The following is a 19,817-nucleotide window of genomic DNA, read 5'->3' as shown; positions in this document are numbered from 1 at the left end:
GGTTCAGTGACCCTTCTTCAGAACTCTAATGGATAGTGAAAATCTGGCATTTCTGTCAGAAAGATGCTATACATTTGATGTGAATTGAAAATGTTAACAGTGATATATCTTTGTTCAATAAGAGTAGTAAGGAAGTTAAATTCAACTAAAATACATATTGAGGCATTCATAAGGGCATTGGTTGATTATTTGAATAGAAATGGAATGCAAGGCTATGGGTAAAGTCAGAAAAATCACATTCGGTAATAGAATCGATACAGGCACAATGGGCCAAATGGCTTCATTTGACACCATAACAATTCTATGATTCTGAGATGGGCTTGATCTAATTTAAGGCAGAACAGGTTTAAGAGGCTGAATGGCCTGCTGCCATTGCTTGTTTTTGTGCTTCACTGTTACCCCGGTATTCCAATGTTGCTTTCATTCTTTCCTGCTCCCAGCTTATAGCCTCCCTCAAATGTTGGCCCCTTGCATGTCCTGATTTCTATCGAACTGCCATTGATGGCCATATCTTCAGCTGCCTCTCCCGGTACTTCTGAAATGACCAGAAACCTCTCTCCCCTGCACTAAGGTGCTCCATAAAAGTGACGTATTTTGGTTTGCACTATGAAGCTTTTTGTCACTATCCTTATGTAGGCCAATCATAGAATCCGAGAATTATGGCACAGCATTGAGGCCATTTGGCCCACTGAGTCCATGCCAGCTCCCAATAACACACCTGCTAAGCACCTCGATATATCTTACCATAGTAAGGGTAACATGTAAATGCAGATTCCTTTTTAGTAACTGCACGTATCTCAGCTTGGCTAATGGCAGCGCCTCCTCAAGAATGATTGATAGACAAAACCATGTGTGACTCAGTCTTCCCAGCTTTTTATTGCCATTCACATTTGAGACTAATCTGCACTTTTGACGTTTTGCTGTTAAATGCGTTGGCACAGCTCTCCTCTCGGCTGTGTCTTCATGCTGTCACAGCCTGTTTTAAAGTCCAAACATGTTTCCTTTTTTAAACTCCTGTTTTATCGAATGGCTGGCGATTTGATATACCTGCTTCAGCAGGAGGGCACGGTTTATGATATCAGAGGTGACTGGATTGGTTGGAGCTGTGCAATATTATAGATTTGCTCACAGTGCAAATGGTCTGTTGGTTGGCTGACTCTGAACTGCCTGTCTGGTGAGTGTATGTTTGCGCTTTGCAACTACCTGGGAGAAGGAAGCAATTGTAGCAGGAGGGAAGGGGAGGACCTTTTCAAAGAGAGGAAATGTGATCGGATTCATTCGACGAAAAAAAATAAGCTCTGCGACCTTTCAGCTTCTTCAGAATGCGGGGGTCAGTGACAGCAGTCTGAATGGAAAGACTGTTAAAGATCTGACTGAGGTCTAGACTCAACCTAATATAGCTGGCGGGACACTGCAATGGTAGGTACAGCGAAACTATTTCACCTTGCATCGAGCTGTGTGGGAGGGGGGAATTTGACTGGTCTGTAAATATCACAGCCGTCTCTAAATTCGGCATGATTTATTTATAAAGTGCAAGTTTTTCGAGCTCACAGGAGCAATTGGAAATAGTGACATTTCTGGTCTAGCGTTGATCAAAGCCATGTGTGTTGAATTTTGTCCTTTCTCAGCACTTACCGGTCAACGAAGTGATTCGATTTCAATTATAAAGTCAAGAAAATTTACGATACTTTGCTTAAAAAGGGGGGGGGGGGGTGTAAGTACAAACATAGGAATTGCTGGAAAAGCTCAGCAGGTCTGACAGCAACTGTGGAGTGAAATCAGAGTTAACGTTTCGGGTGAAGTAATCCTTCCTCAAGATTGGGGTGTATGTGGATTCGGAAAAGTAATATTGTGAATGGGCTCTCCCTGTTCCTCTGAAAGGTGTCGAAGTCGACAAGTGGCACTTGCAAAGGCACATATTAATGCTCAACCAGCAACGTCTGTGATCAGGGCAATAAAAATTAAATTATGCTGGATTAAAGGTCCTGACTTTGATTTAAAGCAGAGCGGCAAGCTGATAGGATAACGCTTCGAAACTTCCAAAGTTCTTCTGGTGCAGTCAAATCTTTCTTTGGACCCCAACAGTATCTCTTGCAAGTGTGTGTCCAAAGCGGTAAAAGGTGCAAATCACTCGGTCAACATTCAGAGTCCACTGAAGCCAATGCTGTGAAATGACATCTCCCCCCACTTGCTGAAACAAACTGCCCACACCATCAAGGTAGCCCCAGTTGGGTTAGATACGATGGTTTGAAATTTATACAAAAAAAACCCTAAAATGTTGCATGCTGCAGATGAATAAAAGGCTTTATGTGATAAATGCAAACGGTTGTGGTTCAAGCAGCGACGTAATGTTGTGAATGCCCTGAACAGCTCCCTTGCCAGCACAGACGTGCTCGCGACATTCCCTTCCAGGGAGGCCGCGTGCCTACCTCCCCTGGGCCGCCTCTGATTGGTCGACGGTGTTGTCAATCCGGGTGATGGACAGCGCCAGGGTGAGCTGGCTGCCAGACTAGCCACGCCCCGGCACCGGGTGGCCGGTTGCGATTGGCTGAGCTCTGGCTTCCCAGCTGTCCATCAAGGGCGGGGAGAGGAGCGACGGGCCGTGCATCATTTCCGCTTTCAGGTGGTCTTCCCCCCCGCCCTGCTCTCCCGTCTCTGGCCTGGGCAAAGGCGAGGCTCCTGGGGCGGGATGGAGATCGCGGCCGCGGTGCTCGGTGTCGCCTCACCCCGCTGGCTTCGGGCTCCCCGACGATGGTTTCCACCATCCACTGAAGCCGGGGGTAAATAGGAATCTCTGTACCATCCGCACCCCCGTGTCCCCGCCGCCAGCGTTTGCCCCGGGTTTTCGTTGCGGACCCTGAGCGCCAGCCCCGCAGTCCCGGTGAGGTCGGTGCGGCGTAACGCAGGGGGTCCCCTGGCGATGAGAGGCGGAGAGTGTCTTTAGTGGAGTCGGTGCCGAGAGCCAGCACACGGGGTGAGTGAGCAGCTTGGAGAGGGCCGCGGGGTCCTTGGGGGAGAGACTGCCCCACAAACTGTCCCCCCCCCCACCCCACCCCCACAAACTGTCCCCCCCCACCCCACCCCCACAAACTAACCCCCCCACCCCCGCCCCCATTAACTACCCCTGCCCCCCGCCACCACAAACTCACCCCCACCCCCCACAACTCACCTCCACCAACTCCCACATCCCCCACCAATGCCCCCCCCGCCCCCACCAACTCTTCCCCCCCCCCCCACCCCCACCCCCACCCCCACCCCCACCCCCACCATCCCCCCTGTCCCTGCCCTGCTTCACTTCACTGGCTCTCCTCTGTGGACCCTGTCTGCCCAACCCCCTCCGATCACCACTGCTTCCTCCTTATGTTGCCCTGATCTCGTGCCCCCCTATATACCCCCCTGATCTAGGGATGCCCCCCTGATCTAGGGATGCCCCCTGTATACCCCCCGATCTAGGGATGCACCCTGTATATCCCCTGATCTAGTGGTGCCCCCCTGTATACCACCTGAACTTCTATTGACCCCTGTAAGCCCCTGATCATGTACCATGGCCCTCCTGTATTCCTCCAATTGTGTGACACCCCACTGTCTTGGCATCCCTCCACATGTGCACCACTTTCCTCTTCTCTGTGCTTCCCCCCCCCCTCCCCTGTCCCGCCCTGCCAAGCCAACATCTTCTTCATCTCATCTTTTTACTGAGCCACCCGCACGATAGCCACATGCTTTATATTTCATAAAGCCTGGAACAAAGACTTTGGTTGGAAGGAATGTCTTTGTTCCTTCGTCTTCATAGTAGCTTCCATTATCATATGGAGATTTGAAGTTTCTGTTTCTTGTTTGGATTTTCCAGTTACAAGATGATACTTATGCAAGTTGAGTATTTTTCTAATTCTCTAATTATCCTGTTCAGAGGTGTAACCTCGCACCTCTACAGTGTCTCTGAAGAGCGTCACAGTCCCACTCTCTGTCCTTTGCTATACAATGCTTATGTCATAATTTGACCAGCTTTGCTATGATCCCTTTGACAATACTGGTATGAAATGAGTTAGAATAATCCTGGATAGCTGTGAACCTTGAAGTTGATTTCTACATTGATTAATATGAGTTAGGTGTTGGCTTTGAACTTGTAAGTTGTCATTTTAATTGTAGAATCACTGACATTTGCTCAAAAGCTAGCTTTCCACTTCGGAGACATGAGCACAGGTCTCTCTTGACTTTGCATTTCGAGCATCTAGTGGAGCAGCACATAACCATAAGTGCTTACTGGCTCAGCCTTACTCTTCTGGTGCTTGCTGTTAAATGCCTGCTTGGTGATGTTTTCTCATGCAAGTTGATTAGAAGGGCCAAGGCCATGGGAATTTGTTTCTGATTGCTGAGATTACTATGGTCCTGTTTTCCCAAAAGTGTGTAGCCTTGAAGCAGAAAGCTGCTCAGGATCTCTGAAGCATGTGCAGACATTAGAGTTTAAAACTTCCAAACCAAGAATCTGATGTGCAAACATATAACGGATGGTCAGGCTGTAATGACAAGATTTCTTGATGCCCATTTCTTCTCTGATCCTCAAGCATGTGTTCTTGGCTAAGGGACTAATATTCCACATCCCATGTCATGTTATGATGGTACTGATGGCTGCCGTTCCTATTCTATTCCCCTTTTTTGAGATTTTCAATATTAAGCTACCAGGAATTACTGTCATGCTGTTGTGTGAAATAAATGTGCATCTTATTGATAAGCTAAGTATATGTGATAGGATAAATGATTTTTACAAATATGGATGCTAGAATTTTGATTGCCTTGAGGGGGAGGTGTGGAACTTCTGCCGTCTGAGATAGTAAACCTTCCTATTTATAATTTTTAAAAATTCATTCACACAATCAGTGTGACACTAGCTAGACCAGCATCCGATTGCCCAGCGGGCAGTTAAGTGTCAACCATATTACTGTGAGTCTAGAGTCATTTGTAGGCCAGGCAAGGCCAGGTAATAGTGACAGTTTCCTTCCCTAAAGGACACAAATGGATTTTTCTGACAATCGACAATGGATTCATTGTCATCATTAGACTCCTAATTCCAGATTTTTAAAAAAAAGTGAATTCAAATCCGACCATCTGCTGTGGCAGGATTTGAACCTTGGTCGCCAGAACGTTACTGGGATGTCTGGATTAACAGTACAACGATAATACCCTTAGGCCATTGGCTCCCCAAACAGTCTGTTCAGCTGACTGAGCTAACAAAGCCCTCTTAGTTTGTTGGCAGAATAACTCCACGGGCAGATTACTAGCCTTAGAATTTTTTTTAAAAGAAGGAATTTGGAGATTTGTTTTTCCGATTGTATGCCACCCTCAAAATGCCTAACCACAGTAATCACATTTGTGTTGTGATTAAATGACCCAAGGTGCTTTGCAAGGGTGTGATAGAGCAAGGTGTTGCACCAAGTCACATAACTTGATATTAGTTCAAATGACTAAACTCTGGATAAGTTGAAGACATATCTTAGAGGGAAGTGAGATAGGTGTAAGGAGTTCATTAGGCAAAAGTGAGGACTGCAGATGCTGGAAAACAGAGTTTAGATCAGAGTGGTGCTGGAAAAATACAGCAGGTCAGGCAGCTTCCGAGGAGCAGGAAAAGCGACGTTTCAGGTAAAAGCCCTTCATCAGGAAAGTGTGATAACATTCTTGATGAAGGGCTTTTCCCTGAGACATCAATTTTCCTGCTCCTCGCATGCTGTCTGACCTGCTGTGCTTTTCTATCACCACTCTAATCTAAATGTAAGGAGTGCATTCCAGACTTGGGAACTAGGCAACTGAAGGCACAGCCCTCACTGTAGTGTTGATATGGGAGACTGCAAAGATAGATAAGAACAAAGCTATGGAGGGATTTGAAAGAGGCTGAGTATTTTAGTGTCAAAACTTCACATCTGGGCCACAATACAGATCAATGACAATAGACATTGAGGTGGTCTTGGTTATGGACTGAATGTGATGCTGATTGAATGGTGTTGTGGTTCTGTTCGCCGAGCTGGGAATTTGTATTGCAGACGTTTTGTCCCCTGTCTAGGTGACATCCTCAGTGCTTGGGAGCCTCCTGTGAAGCGCTTCTATGATGTTTCCTCCGGCATTTATAGTGATTTGTATCTGCTGATTCCGGTTGTCAGTTCCAGCTGTCCGCTGCAGTGGTCGGTATATTGGGTCCAGATCGATGTGCTTATTGCTTGAATCTGTGGATGAGTGCCATGCCTCTAGGAATTCCCTGGCTGCTCTCTGTTTGGCTTGTCCTATAATAGTAGTGTTGTCCCAGATGAACTCATGTTGCTTGTCATCTGTGTGTGTGACTACTAAGGATAGCTGGTCATGTCGTTTTGTGGCTAGTTGGTGTTCATGGATGCGGATCGTTAGCTGTCTTCCTGTTTGTCCTATGTAGTGTTTTGTGCAGTCCTTGCATGGGATTTTGTACACTACATTGGTCAAACAGAACAGCCAGGGAATTCCTAGAGGCATGGCACTCATCCACCGATTCAATCAATAAGCACATCGATCTGGACCCAATATACCAACCACTGCAACGGACAGCTGGAACTGACAACTGGAAGTGGCAGATACAAATCGCTATAAATACTGAAGGAAAGATCACAGAAGCGCTTCACAGGAGGCTCCCAAGCCATAAGGATGTAACCTAGACAGGGGATGAAACGTCTGCAACAGAAATTCTCAGCTCGGCGAACAGAACCACAACACCGAGCACCCGAGCTACAAATCTTCTCCCAAACTTTGATTGAATGGTCTCCAGTGTATTTGGTAAAGAAGTTGCATTCTTGTAGAATCTTTACATAAATGGGGGCAAATATTGTAGGAAAGAAGTTGGAGAAGAGTGTTGGTGCGATGACACAGGTTTGCTTGATTTTAGTTTGCTCAGGTATTGGGTTGGTCAGAATTGTTGATGAAAATCATGTCTTGCATATTGTCACACAACAAGCAAAGGACAATGCTTATTTCTGTAGGCAACCAAATTGAGGAGGACCTCCCTTAACCCTCCTGGTAGATAGAGTCTCAGGCCTTTGTGAGGTCAAAGAAGGTAATGTATTAAGCTAACTGCTGCAGTCTCTGCTGTTTTTGGATTTGTCACGCTTGGAAGGTCATGTCCACTGCCTATTGATAGTTGGAATCTGTTTTCTGATTCCAGCAGAAGCTGTTCAACCACTTGAAGGAACTGATTTAAGGAGGCAGGGTTATCCCTGCAAAAGTTATGCAATAGGTCTTATTTTCTTCCTTCAAATGATCGCAAGTGCAGGGTGATGAACTCTTGGTGCTTACATGGTTCCTTCGCTGTTGCTGGATCAAAATCTTGAACCTCCTTTTTTAACAACACTATGGGTGTTGATGCACTGAGGCAGTTCAAGAAAGTGGTTGATGCTCACTCTTTCTGGGCAATTCGAGATTTGGTTATAAATGCTGCGCTAGCCAGTGACATTCTCATCCTGTGTCCTTTTATTTATGTGCTGTAACTTACCTTTTGATCTAAACATAAATTCCACATGCTGGGCCTTTGTGGTTGTGCTTTCAAAGCAATCATTTAATAACTAAACTTACAAACAAAATGAAGCTATTTGGCCCAATACTAGTTTATATGCTTCGCTAGTACCTCCTGCCACTCTACTTCATCTCTCTTTAGCAACATATCCTTCTATTGACTAAAGGAGTATGAGGAGCGAATGTAGACTATAAGGCTTCTTGAATTTGCTTCCTTCAGTATGGTGATGACTGATCTTAATTTTGAGAAGTCCAAATCACTAATATTTAAATGATGGACCATTTGCTACCCTCTGGGGCAAAGAACTCCAAATAATAGCCGTCTTTTGAGTGAAGAAATTTCTTCCAGTTGAGGAATCCCACCCTAACCTGAGGCTGTGGCCCCATCTTGCAGATTTTTCAGTCAGGAGATTCAGTCTGGGAATTTGCCCTGTCCAGAATTTTGTTCTGTGAATGCATTGTTCCTATTTGCCTCACTGACATTAATTTCCTCATTTTGAAATTCGTTTCCATTTTATTGCCTTTTTTTGAGTTATCATGAGTTCTTTTGTCTCCTTCTATAAAATAGCAACATAGATGGATCCATATTCTATTTCTGAGTATTTCTGTCTACTAGCCCGATGGATTCATTCCATGAAACTGATTTGAAAGCGTTAGATTCAGTGTAAGCTAGCCCCAGAAGAGGAATGGATCTGAATGACCACCAAAAGTTTGGCAATCTTAGTTCCTTGATTTGGAGTGAAATGTCCACATTGAACACTCTATTGACTAAGTTTTCCTGACCCAGAGGAGATTGTCATTCGTTTTATACTGTCCTTCACGAGCTTTCAAACTCATACTGCTTCCTACAATGTAGCTGAACTATTCTACTGGCTCATTGCCCAAGTGGTGGTCCTTCAGCTTGGTGGGGCAGCTGAACTGCGAGTGGCTATTGATGACTCTTTGCCAACAGAAATGGGTAGTGCCAATTTTTATCTTGATTGGGTGCATCATACCTCAACCTTTTGAAATAATGTCTGCAATGGAGGCTTGCACGGGTGGCTTGTCAACTCCCTGACCCCGCATGAGATTTAGAAACATTCTTAAACTGGATGTCCCACCTTATGACTCAGAGGTCCAATCCTACTTTGTTTCTGCTCACAATTGCTTTAATACGTTGGGTGGGTATCCGTTTTGAGCTTTTGAAGTAGCCTTGTTTGAAATGATTTTGCTACTTTGCTTTTGTTTGCAAGTAGGTACTTGGATCTTCAAGTGCATCTGAACCACTGAAATTTAGCGTTTTTGCTGAGCATTTGACAACTTTTATCTTTGTGTATAATAATGAGCCAGTGTAATGGAGTGATCTCACTATATCCTGTGGTCTAGTTATATTGTAGAACTGGTTGCTAAAGTGGTTTCCAGTACTGGCTCCTAACTTCACTGTTCAATCGGCCCTACTTCTACTGATGGGCTAACATTTCAACACCAGGTTCCAATTTAAAACTACTGTACGTATATGTTGTTTGGAATTGTTTTTCTGCAAGAAGCTCGTCTGATGCCAGGGTGCAGTCAGTAGAGTTCAATGGTATCTAGAGTCATAGAGATGTACAGCACAGAAACAGACCCTTTGGTCCAACTTGTCCATCCTGACCAGATATCCCAACCTAATCTAGTCCCACCGGCCAGCACCTGACCCATATCCCTGCAAACCCTTCCTATTCATATACCCATCCAAAGGCCTCTTAAATGTTGCAATTGTACCAGCCTCCACCACTTCCTCTGGCAGCTCATTCCATATACACACCACCCACTGTGAAAAAGTTGCCCCTAAGGTCTCTTTTATATCTTTTCCCCCCTCACCCTAAAACTATGGCCTCTAGTTCTGGACTTCCCGATCCCAGGAAAAAGACCATGTCTATTTATTTTTTCCATGCCCCTCATGATTTTATAAACCTCTAAGGTCACCCCTCAGCTGCCGTTGCTCCAGGGAAAACAGCCTTAGCCTATTCAACCTCTCCCTGTAGCTCAAATCCTCAAACCCTGTAACATCCTTGTAAATCTTTTCTGAACCCTTTCAAGTTTCAAACACCCTTCCACTAGGAAGGGGACCAGAATTGCACGCAATATTCCAAAAGTGGCCTATAAAGTTAAGGATGCTCCTGCCATTGTGTTTGCTGGTGACTGACTATGAAGGCTGTTTTCAGTGGCCAAACAGTTACTGTTACTGTTGCTGGTGCAGGTGATGGTTTGAACCACCTGTTTGACAGCTGTGCGCTGATCCTGGTAGTGGTAGCATCAACACTCTTGTTTACGCTATCAGTTTGCTGCTGCTGCTAATAACGCTGGTGTTAACTGACTGACAAAATAAATACATTGGTGTCAAAGACAGAAATTGCTAGAAAAGCTCTGCAGGTTTGGCAGCGTCTGTGGAGAGAAAGCAGAGTTAACATTTTTTGGTCCAGTGACCTGGATCCAAAGCATTAATTCTGCCTTCTCTCCACAGATGATGCTGGGCCTGTTGAGTTTTTCTAGCAATTTCTGTCTTTGTTTCAGATTTTCAGCATTTGCAATTCTTTGTTTCATTACATTGGTGAGAACATCAGTCAGAACTGCAGCTTGCTTTTCTGAAATGAGGCAGTATCTTTGTCAAGCATTGTTCCAAGGTGACAGGCACGTTTGTTTAGTCTCAACAGATATGCCCAGCCAATACAGATCAAATACCTGAGCAAACATTCAATCCAAGATATGATAATTGTTTCTGCTGGTGTAGTTGATCAGAACTTTGGCAGCGGCTAAGAGTGTGATAATTGGCTTCCTGCACATTTCAAGTGAAACTGAACACTGCATTCATAAAGGAAATATTAGATTTGGTTATGGTGCCTTGACGCAGATATAAATGGTCAAGAATGGCTGCCTTTGAGAGCTCTGGACTGTGCATAGCAGTTCAAGCCTTCATGGATTGGTTGGGGTGAGTGCAAAGAAAATGAATAAAACCTGGTGTAAGTGATCTGATCTTTATAATGTTTTTTATGTTAATTGCTGCTGCTCATAATGTTGGGGATTGTGAAAGTGACCATACGGAACAGAAGAATTTAAGCTCCTGTCATAGATGTGGTTACTTTATGATTGTAGGCTGTCGCATAATATGGTAGTTGTGGCGAGTGAAAAATTCTGGTCTGTTTCTGAGAAGCAGGCTAAAGATGTGACTATTGGCTCCTTTTTTGTGAAAAAAAGCTTGCTTTGTTCATTGTGTGTTCCTGCCTAGAAGGTTTGTGTGATTTGCTGCTACTTTTCCCTGAAATTCTGGATATGTGGGATTTTATTTTACATAAAGAATAATCGCGTATAATAATCATGATCATGTGAACATTGATACTGGTCTTGTACTTAGTTGTAATAATCATGCAACCCTCTACTTTTTCAAAAAAAACTGTACTCCGAGTAAAATGCTAGCCTCCGTTGTAACATCCTTTGAAGCATTTCACATGTAAAATCATACACTGTTTAGAGAGAGTTATCTCCTTGCTGTCAGTAAAAGCCTGGTGTCGTTGCTAGTTGTCTATAAATACAGAGAGTGTGTGTGTGCAACTGGCTTTGTATTTACCTTGCCAAAACTAGAAGCCAGCATCCAATGGCAAGACCTTAACACTTTGCTTTGCCATTGAGACCCGGACTTGTTCTGATCAAAGCATGTGTCCAACAAAGGAAAATTTGCCTGCACTTGTGGTGTAGAAGTGCCAGTAGTCTCTACCTTGACCTATGTTGCAATTCTTTTTTATTTGAATAAAAATTGCTGCTAAGTTTAGTATTGGCAATATCATCACATTAATAATTGTTTGATAAAACATGTAATTTGGCCTCCCAAATGTGAATTTTAAAGATCTGTGAAGGATAACATCTTGACACTTTTTCTTGGAAATATTTAGATGGGGCTGACTGTGGTAAGGTTATTTGGTGGTTTTGGGAGTTCTCCTTTGGGAACCTGTGGTAATTAGTCACTATTTAAACTTTTGCTTCCAAATGCTTTTTGTTTAGTCCTATTCAGTTGGAATCTGGAATCTCCACCTCTGTAGCACTCTCTTTGCTCCTTATGTAAAGCAGTCCAAGCAACATTTAGGTTTATTTTAGTTACAGTTGAGGGAAATAAATAAATCCCATCTTGAGTTTTGCTTGTACTTGTGTTTTACATTTCTAATTGCCTTTAACATTACTGTCATCACTGACAGATCTGAAATTATCAACACCTCACTTTGATTTTAAACAGCTAGATCTCCAGTCACAACTAAGGTTCGGAAGAAGCTATGAGCTGCTGGGTATTGCTCACCGTTTACGTGCACATGTTCACAACCACCTGATGTAGGAGTAGTGCTCCAAAAGCTAGTACTTCCAGATAAATCTGTTGGACTATAACCTGGTGTTGTGATTTTCAACTACATGCAGAAAGTATGAACAGTTTCATGCTTATCTGTAGGTTTACTGGAAATCCAGTTACTTTAAAGATCAGCAAAGTCTAATACAATGAACAATTGTACAATATTCACGCTTCCACACAAAATATTATTGTGCAAAGATTCCTAATATTTTAGTGTATTGAGTACTGTATAACTGACACTTTCATGTCAAAATATTTATTTGCTTTCATGAAGTTTTGGATTTTATTGTGCTGAATATGTTGTAGATAAAGATCAATGTATGCTTGTTTAGTACATTTTTTTGCAACATTTTGGAAGAACCAAAATGTTTTCCAGCTGAGCAATACTTTTGAAGTGCAGTTACTGTCATGATGTAGAAAATGCAACAACTAATTTGTGACCAGCAAGGCTCCATGGTGAAATAAATGATTTGTTTGTTGGTGGCCAGCAAGGGCTAAAGACCAGAGAGAACTCTGGGGAGCGCAGCCTATTTCTTCAGAATGAAATTGTGGGGTTGAAAAACCTTTTGCGTTTTTTTCCTGAAAAGGTGTGAAGTCTGACATCTCTGTGGAATGCTGTCTTTGGTCACTGGTTGGTACAAGAATTAATAAGTGTTAACTTTAGAAGAGAAAAAGAAACAGGAATAGATAGAAATGAATTACTGAAAAGAAATTTATTTTCCTTACCACAGAGTTTGTGTCAAATTATAATCACATTTCTTTTCGGTTCACTTCAATTTCAAAATCGTTAATGCATGTCCTCCAATCTGGATTACTGCTAATAGTTTCCATTCACCAAGTTTAAACCCTTTGAATTTCTGTTTCATTTTTGTATTTATGTTGGTACTTTTATATCATCACAACCTTTGTTACATTTATTATTTGCTAATTGTTGAGATGCTTTTCCATTTTGTGTTTTTCTTAAAATATAATTACTATTAATTTATAAGTTTTATGTTCAGTAAGCCAGATTATCCGTGTCCTGATCCACTTCAAAGGCAGGTAGGATTTCAACCTCTACTTTCTCATCAAGAGCTCAGGACACTAACACTGTCACGAGAGCTGGCTAAAATTGTTTTTAATCTGCTTAAGTGAGCTGTGCCACAACTCCAGGATCCGGGATCTTTTGACCCAGTGTGATTATTTTATGTGATTAATCCAGTGAGGCAGAACACAAAATCATGTGCTGGAAATCGAGCTCTCTCAAAAGTTCAAGATTTTTTTAGAAGTACGTAAAATTTTCCAATATGCTGAAATCTCAGACTTCAATGAACAGAAAGCATATATTTATCAAGCTGACTGATTCTTTCTTTTAAATAAGTAGATTAGAGCTGCAGGTAAATAATTATGGACTTTTGATATATCAGCTCTACTGGTTAAAACTTTATCACCTCCCCCTTTATATTCTACATACAGACAGAAGGAAAAAACAAGGGTTATGTGGGCAGAGGGGAAGGCAGTTCAATGGCCCCTGTTAACAGGATTTGTTGAGATTTGTATTTGTGCTGATCGGAACATTATTGATTTTCCTTTTCCGGATGATGTGAGTTGTTTAGAGGTACACAGATTTGACTGGTTCACACTTATAAAAGGTTTTAACTTATTCATTAAAAGTCACAGCTTAATAGCAACTGCTGAAGGAAAAATAAGTTGGCATTCTTCCGGATTTGGTGTTTTTTTTTCTTATGGCAGAGAATAACAAAGCTCCTGAGTTTTCAGAGAACTAATGGCTTCTCAGTAACTTGCTCACAGTCTGGGGCTATTCATCTCCCTGGGAGTCCATTCATACAGGTGTTGGCAGGCAGAAGGCCTTTGTCATTGGTCTGTGGACTAGTGACCAGTTGTCAATCAGCAACTTGTTGCTGGTTGAATCTCCATTTTAACACCATCCTTAGTTCTGGCTCAGCTGTAAACCCTTTGCTACTGCTTGAACAGGTGGCTTTATAAACAGTACTTAAGTGTCACCTGCAAAAGTAATGCAGTAATCCTACAACAAGCCTTGTCTTTTAAAAACAGTTCTTTTTTCCCATTTCAGTTCACAGTCAAATATATAGAAAGACACAGTCTTTAAATTTGGGCTCATGCTGAGTCAAGCTTGGTTTAAAGGGCCTCGTGTACCAGATTTTCAACTGGGTTTGAAGATGTAGAGCACAGCTTTGACTTAAATGCAGCTGTATGCTTTGTGACCCTTGATTTTGGCTGTAGTAATTTGCAATTTCTTATCTTGTGAAAGTGTGAATACTTTCTTGGGAAATACATGGTGACAGCACCCAACCAGACTACCAATTATTTTTAATCTTTTTGATGACTCTGTGGTTAAATGTGATAGTGCAATCATTCTTATGAGGATAATGGGCTGATCCAGACAACAAACAGACAGTAATGCACTCATCAACTCATTTTAAACTTCTGAGTTGTGAAGGGTTCTGGCAAGGTTGCACTTTCAGCCCTAAGTAGTAGGCTCGGCCTTACAGTCACATGTTTGTAACAAAGCAACTTGTTCCTTAACCATGTGGCACTGCAGTCATGTGTTTATTCAGCTTCATTGGTTTCCTGCAGGATGATTTTGTTCCCTTGTAATGACACCCCGCAAATTACTAGTTTTTGTTAAAATCAGACTGACAGGAGCAATGGATGGTGCAGTTCCTTTCATCCAGGTAGGCTTGAACAGTATAAGATGATGTTTGTGGTTTCCAAGTCCCATTTCAAAGTCAGAGGTTCAAGTGCAATAAAAGCTGTGTATGCATGCACACGTGTTCTCTCTCTGTCTCTCTCTCTCTGTCTCTCTCTCTCTGTCTCTCTCTCTCTGTCTCTCTCTCTCTGTCTCTCTCTCTCTGTCTCTCTCTCTCTGTCTCTCTCTCTCTGTCTCTCTCTCTCTGTCTCTCTCTCTCTGTCTCTCTCTCTGTCTCTCTCTCTGTCTCTCTCGCACTCGCACAGTGTTTGGGTGATCCCCTCAATTCACACTGCTTATTGCACTGAACTGGAAAATCACTGGTCCTACTGCCTATTTGAGTTGTACCTGCTATTGATCAGTACAGCTTTGAAAATGCTACTGTTATGCTTAATGCACATCATGAGGGATATTGTCAGGAATTGAGTTTTGTCCTATTCCTTCATGTTGGATAGATATAGATGCTTTCTGTCTGGAATTACACATCATAAAATTTGGACAACTGGTAAGTATCCGCACTCGTGAAGCTGACCATAAACTCAGTTGTGAAATAGATTGGCTTTATTATTTAGTCCTCAGAATCCAGTGTGCCTGTTACCATGCTTATTCAAACTGGTTAAGGCTTAAAAACTTGCATGTTCTTTTTCAGTAAGTGTTGTTGTATAAAGTGTTGACACGCAGAATTGGGTGTAGTAGAAACTTATGTTCTGACCTGCTTGCTGTCATGTCTGTAGGATAAACTTATTTGATATTTTCCCCCCTCCATGTTATTAGAAGTTGCTCTGGATTGAAGTTGAATGCTGTGGAACTGTATTGTCCTAATTTGTTCGGGGAAAAAAAAGTTGATCTTATCTCTGAAAGAAATACTGAATTAAGAAAGAAGTACTCGCTACTGTTGCCTAGTAATGACTTCACAGGATTGCTCATTGAAAATTGTTGCTTTGAGTGTTAACCACAGGAATTTAATCCTGTGAAAGGATTAAGTAGTTCCATTTACGGTATTTGAAGGAAATGCATAGGAGTGATTGAAACATCCACGCTGCCTTTTAGGAAGTGAAATCTGACATGTACCAGCATAATTTGATAGTGAATTCGAGAGAACGTATCTGCTTTATGCTTTGAATCTGTAGTATTCAAACAGATTTTAAAGCTGATTGAACAGACCTATAAGAAAAGTCTTTGGCTGCAGTTTCCATGTTTAACTGAGAGGTTGCAGTTCCAGATTCCAGGGGAACATTGGTGAATTTAATGCTTGAGACTGGAACTTTTGCTTTTGGGTCTCTATCAGTGTGACACACATCATAGACTTCATATCCAAGGAGCTGAGAAAACAAAAATAAATAGAAAATTATGGATTTTGAACATGACAGGAAATACTTGAGATATAAAACCCATCAATCAGCATCTTAAAAATACTTCGGTATTTTGAATGAAATATTTGGTCTCTCCTGGGACATACCAGAAATTGGAAGTTTTTGAATTGCTTGAGAAACCAGAATTGCTCTCCTTAAAGCAGAAAATGTTCAGGGAGATTTTGAACTGTTAAAAAGTGTAGAATATATAAATAGAGTAGGTGGGAAAAACTTTTTCCATTACCAGGAGGAAGGAGTGGTAGCAAAATATACAGATGGAAGGTAATGAGCAAAAGAACAAGAGATAATGTGCAGAAATGTTTGATTTTACATTGTACCTGGCAGATGATCATAATGCAGTGTCTGAAAGAATGGTAGCAGCTGATTCAATGACTTTTAAAAAAGGAAAGTCAGATGTATTCAAGAGAATTTTGTAGTGCTATGGGAAATGAGCAGTGAAATGAACCTAATTGGATATCTCTTTCAAAAACCATCCCTGGCACATTAGGTGACCTCTGTGCAGTCTGAATTGATTTTTATAACCTGTCTTATTTGGCCATATTTTGGCAGATCACTACCAATACAATTCTGACATAATTTGAATAATTGTGCTTTGAATAATTTTTGCCTTAAGCTATTTTTAAACTTTTTATTTCAATAATCCTGTAGCTAGTTGATTTGAACATTTTATTTTTACTGTTCCCATTTTGTGTTCTAGTTGAATAGAGCTCCAGTTCTCATGTTATTTTGTAATTGTCTGTTGTGAACATGTAGGGTATATGGATAACTCTGATTCCTATCGGTAGATTAGTATGCTTTTTGTGGCGCAAGCTACTAATATTGCATAAAACCATAAGTTGTAGGAGAAGTAAGCTCTTCAGCCCATTGAGTCTGCTTCGCCATTCGATGAGCTCATGGCTGATCTGATCATCCTCTGCTCCACTTTCTTGCCTTAGCCTGATGACCCTCGATTCCCTTGCTGAATAGTCAGTGACCCAACCATGACAGTTCCATGTGGTACAGAATCCACAAATTTACTATCCTTTTGAGAAAAGGTATTTCTCCTCATCTGTTTCAAATCATCATCAACCTTTTATTGAGTTTATTCCCTTTAGTCTTGGACTTTCCCCACAATTGGAAACCTTACCACTCCTCATAAAATAGTGCATAATGTTGTTGAGTCTATGCTTGGAAAGAGATCATTTTGCTTTTTGTGTCTTTGCTGGATGTTTCTAAGAGCTGATATATTTGGTTTCTCTTCATTTCTTTTCGTCTGTTTTCCTCTGTAGATCTTATGCCAATGATGTTGAATCTATGATCTCTGGTTCTTGAACATAAACTTTCTTTACCTGGATTGGCTAAAACACGATTCCGGCCCTATTAGTTTAAATGGTGCAGCTATTGTATGATCTTCCTATATTGCGAGATTGCACAAGAAGCTATTTTTTTTTCTGCCCGCTCTGCTAAACTCCAATGAAGCATGAGAATTTAGTTACATCCTTTAAACAGAAGCAGCTGTAAATGATCGATGTTTTAAACTGCCAGAGAAGCTATACTTGTATTAATTAAGTGATTTAATGTTAGAAAAATATAGCGAGTTACAATGGATTGATTTATCATATAAAGCCTGTTTTCAGCTGACACAAGAGGTACTGGTGCCCTGCTAGCTTTTAAACTGCATATAGCTGTATTGATACTGTCAATGTGGTGCAGCCTCTCTGGATTTCAGTATGCTGCTCTGCCAGGTTGAAGCTGTAGTTGGTTCTGATATAATGCAATAGTCCCGTTCTCGTGCAATCTCGCAATATAGGAAAATCACACAATAGCTGCACCATTTAAACTAATAGGGCCGGAATCGTGTTTTAGCCAATCCAGGTAAGGACAGTTTATGTTCAGTCTAAATTCTTCAATCGCATTAAAGCTAATTCAATTGAAGAAACACATGCTGTAGCAGAACCAACTGTATAAACTATATATTGAAGTGTGGAGCAGTTATAGGTTGCAAATTCTATTTCTCCAGCATTGTCCTTACAAGTGTGTGATTTCCCCATCCCTGTGGAATTTTGCAATCGGATGAATGTATCTTAACTGGTACTATAATCTTGCTTGTCCATTATTTTCATCTTCATTAGTTTTCCTATCATTAATGCATGAATAACATTTATTTACACTCATCTTTTCTGTAGCATCATTCACTTTCTAGTCCTTGGACTACAGCTTTTCTGTACCTCTCTTTCTCTTCAGTTTCCTTGCTGCATCTTCTACACTAAACTTGGCTTCTCAACATCTCTTCTGTTCTTTAATTCCTCAACATTTGGCTTACCTTCTTGCTAGTTTTGTTGACTTGATTAGGCCCCTGTTATTCACAATTTTTTGTTCTAAGGAAGACGAGGTACTCGGCAATTTGAGTAGGGTCTGTGCAGACAGAAGGAGCAGGTCTGTGGCCTTTTATTAGAAAAATGCAGCTGTTTGTAGAAGGACGTGGCAGACACTCATCTTGCATGAAGAAGCATCACGTATTTTGAAACTAAATTGTGTGATTATGTGGGAACCAGCAGTTCACTTTTGAGAAGCTTTCTGTTATTTCTTAGAAAATTTACATGAGACTTGTCACCATTGCTCTTGTGAAATAAGTGACCAACCGGTGCCTCAACCATCTCCTAACTTAGTTACCCAATAAATGTGAATGGAGAAATCGTTGTGTAATTTATAATGTAGAATGTGTAAGCTTAAATTGAAACCTTGAATGCTGAAGAACAAGATCAATACCCAAAGGCACTTGTAGGTCTGAAGGGGAGGGGAAAAAAAAGCATTATTTTGATAGATAAAATTCAATGTCTTGTATAATTTAGCCAGTTTTTATGGACATTGTCTTTTTGAATTTCTTTGTGTTGTAGTGTAGTTATAGGTTTAGAGGCCCTGTTCATTCAGCAGCAGAGTAGATAACATGACTATGATGGCTTTAATCCATATTATATGACACAGTATTTGTTGCTGCACAGATTGCAAGCACAAACGTTATACATAATAATGTCATTTTGGAGACGTAATCTTGACACATCTGCAAGGGTGACTTACTGTAACATGTAAGATACTTTGGGCGGTAGGTGTTTAGAAAAGTTGTTTCTACCTTAGGGAAAGTCTGGGGCCATAGGGGAGGACCTCAGACTTTGGAGGTCAGTCATTCTCTTAAGACTCTCCCTCTCTTTCTCCTCCCCTGAAAGTTTGTGAAATTCTTTACTGCGGCGGATTAGGGAGACAAGGGTGTTGAGTATACTCAAGACTGAAATAGACAGATTTTTCATCAGTAAGTGCATCCAAGATTGAGAGAAAGACAGGAAAGTGTAGCTGAGGATTATCAGATCAGAAGTGATCTCATTGATTTTTGGAGTAGACTTGATTGGCTGAGAGGCCCATTTATGCCCTGATGTCTTATGGTCTACGATTTTGGGCAAAGTGTATACTGATGTTATGAGAAGCATACAATAGATGCATTTTTAACGTTATGTTTGAGTCAAATTTAGGTTAGTGGTGCATACTAAGATGTTACGTTAAACGTTTAAAATTTAAGAGCAATGTTGCATCTACAAATGTACTGGTTGAAAAATTTTATGATCACAAGTTTCTCCCCCCTCTTCCCTTCCCTCACTCACTTTCTTTGAAGAGAAAATGAATACTCTGAAGTGTTGTTTGAGTTGAAAAAAGTGGTTTCCTAGAAACTGGGACAAGCTTAAATTATGATAGTGTTTGTCCTGTTGCAGAGAAGAGATTTGAAGTAACTCCACAGAGGCTGGTATCCAGTCACAAAGTCACCATTCATTTACACGGGGAGACTCCGTAACATGAATCCAGTTCCCACTCATCCAACTCTGAGTGAACAAAA

General features: G+C 41.5%; 1 protein-coding gene across 2 annotated transcripts in view; it reads left to right on the top strand.

Moving 5' to 3' along the window:
- The first annotated feature begins 1,211 nt into the window (after window positions 1-1,211).
- stk40 (serine/threonine kinase 40) overlaps window positions 1,212-19,817 on the top strand; it is a 73,251-nt gene continuing 54,645 nt past the window's right edge. Inside the window, exon 1 of one of the 2 annotated variants that reach the window (XM_060847370.1) lies at window positions 1,212-1,419. In XM_060847370.1, coding sequence (XP_060703353.1) covers window positions 1,417-1,419 — 3 coding nt within the window. In that variant the 5' untranslated portion in view covers window positions 1,212-1,416. Of the gene's footprint in view, window positions 1,420-2,607; window positions 2,975-19,817 lie in introns of those variants that run through there. The other variant, XM_060847371.1, reaches the window with a different exon arrangement.

This window comes from Hemiscyllium ocellatum, chromosome 30, assembly GCF_020745735.1.
Source record: "Hemiscyllium ocellatum isolate sHemOce1 chromosome 30, sHemOce1.pat.X.cur, whole genome shotgun sequence".
NCBI lineage: Eukaryota > Metazoa > Chordata > Chondrichthyes > Orectolobiformes > Hemiscylliidae > Hemiscyllium > Hemiscyllium ocellatum.
The sequence above is the reverse complement of the archived record's forward strand: the minus strand, read 5'-3'. Positions and strand labels throughout refer to the sequence as shown.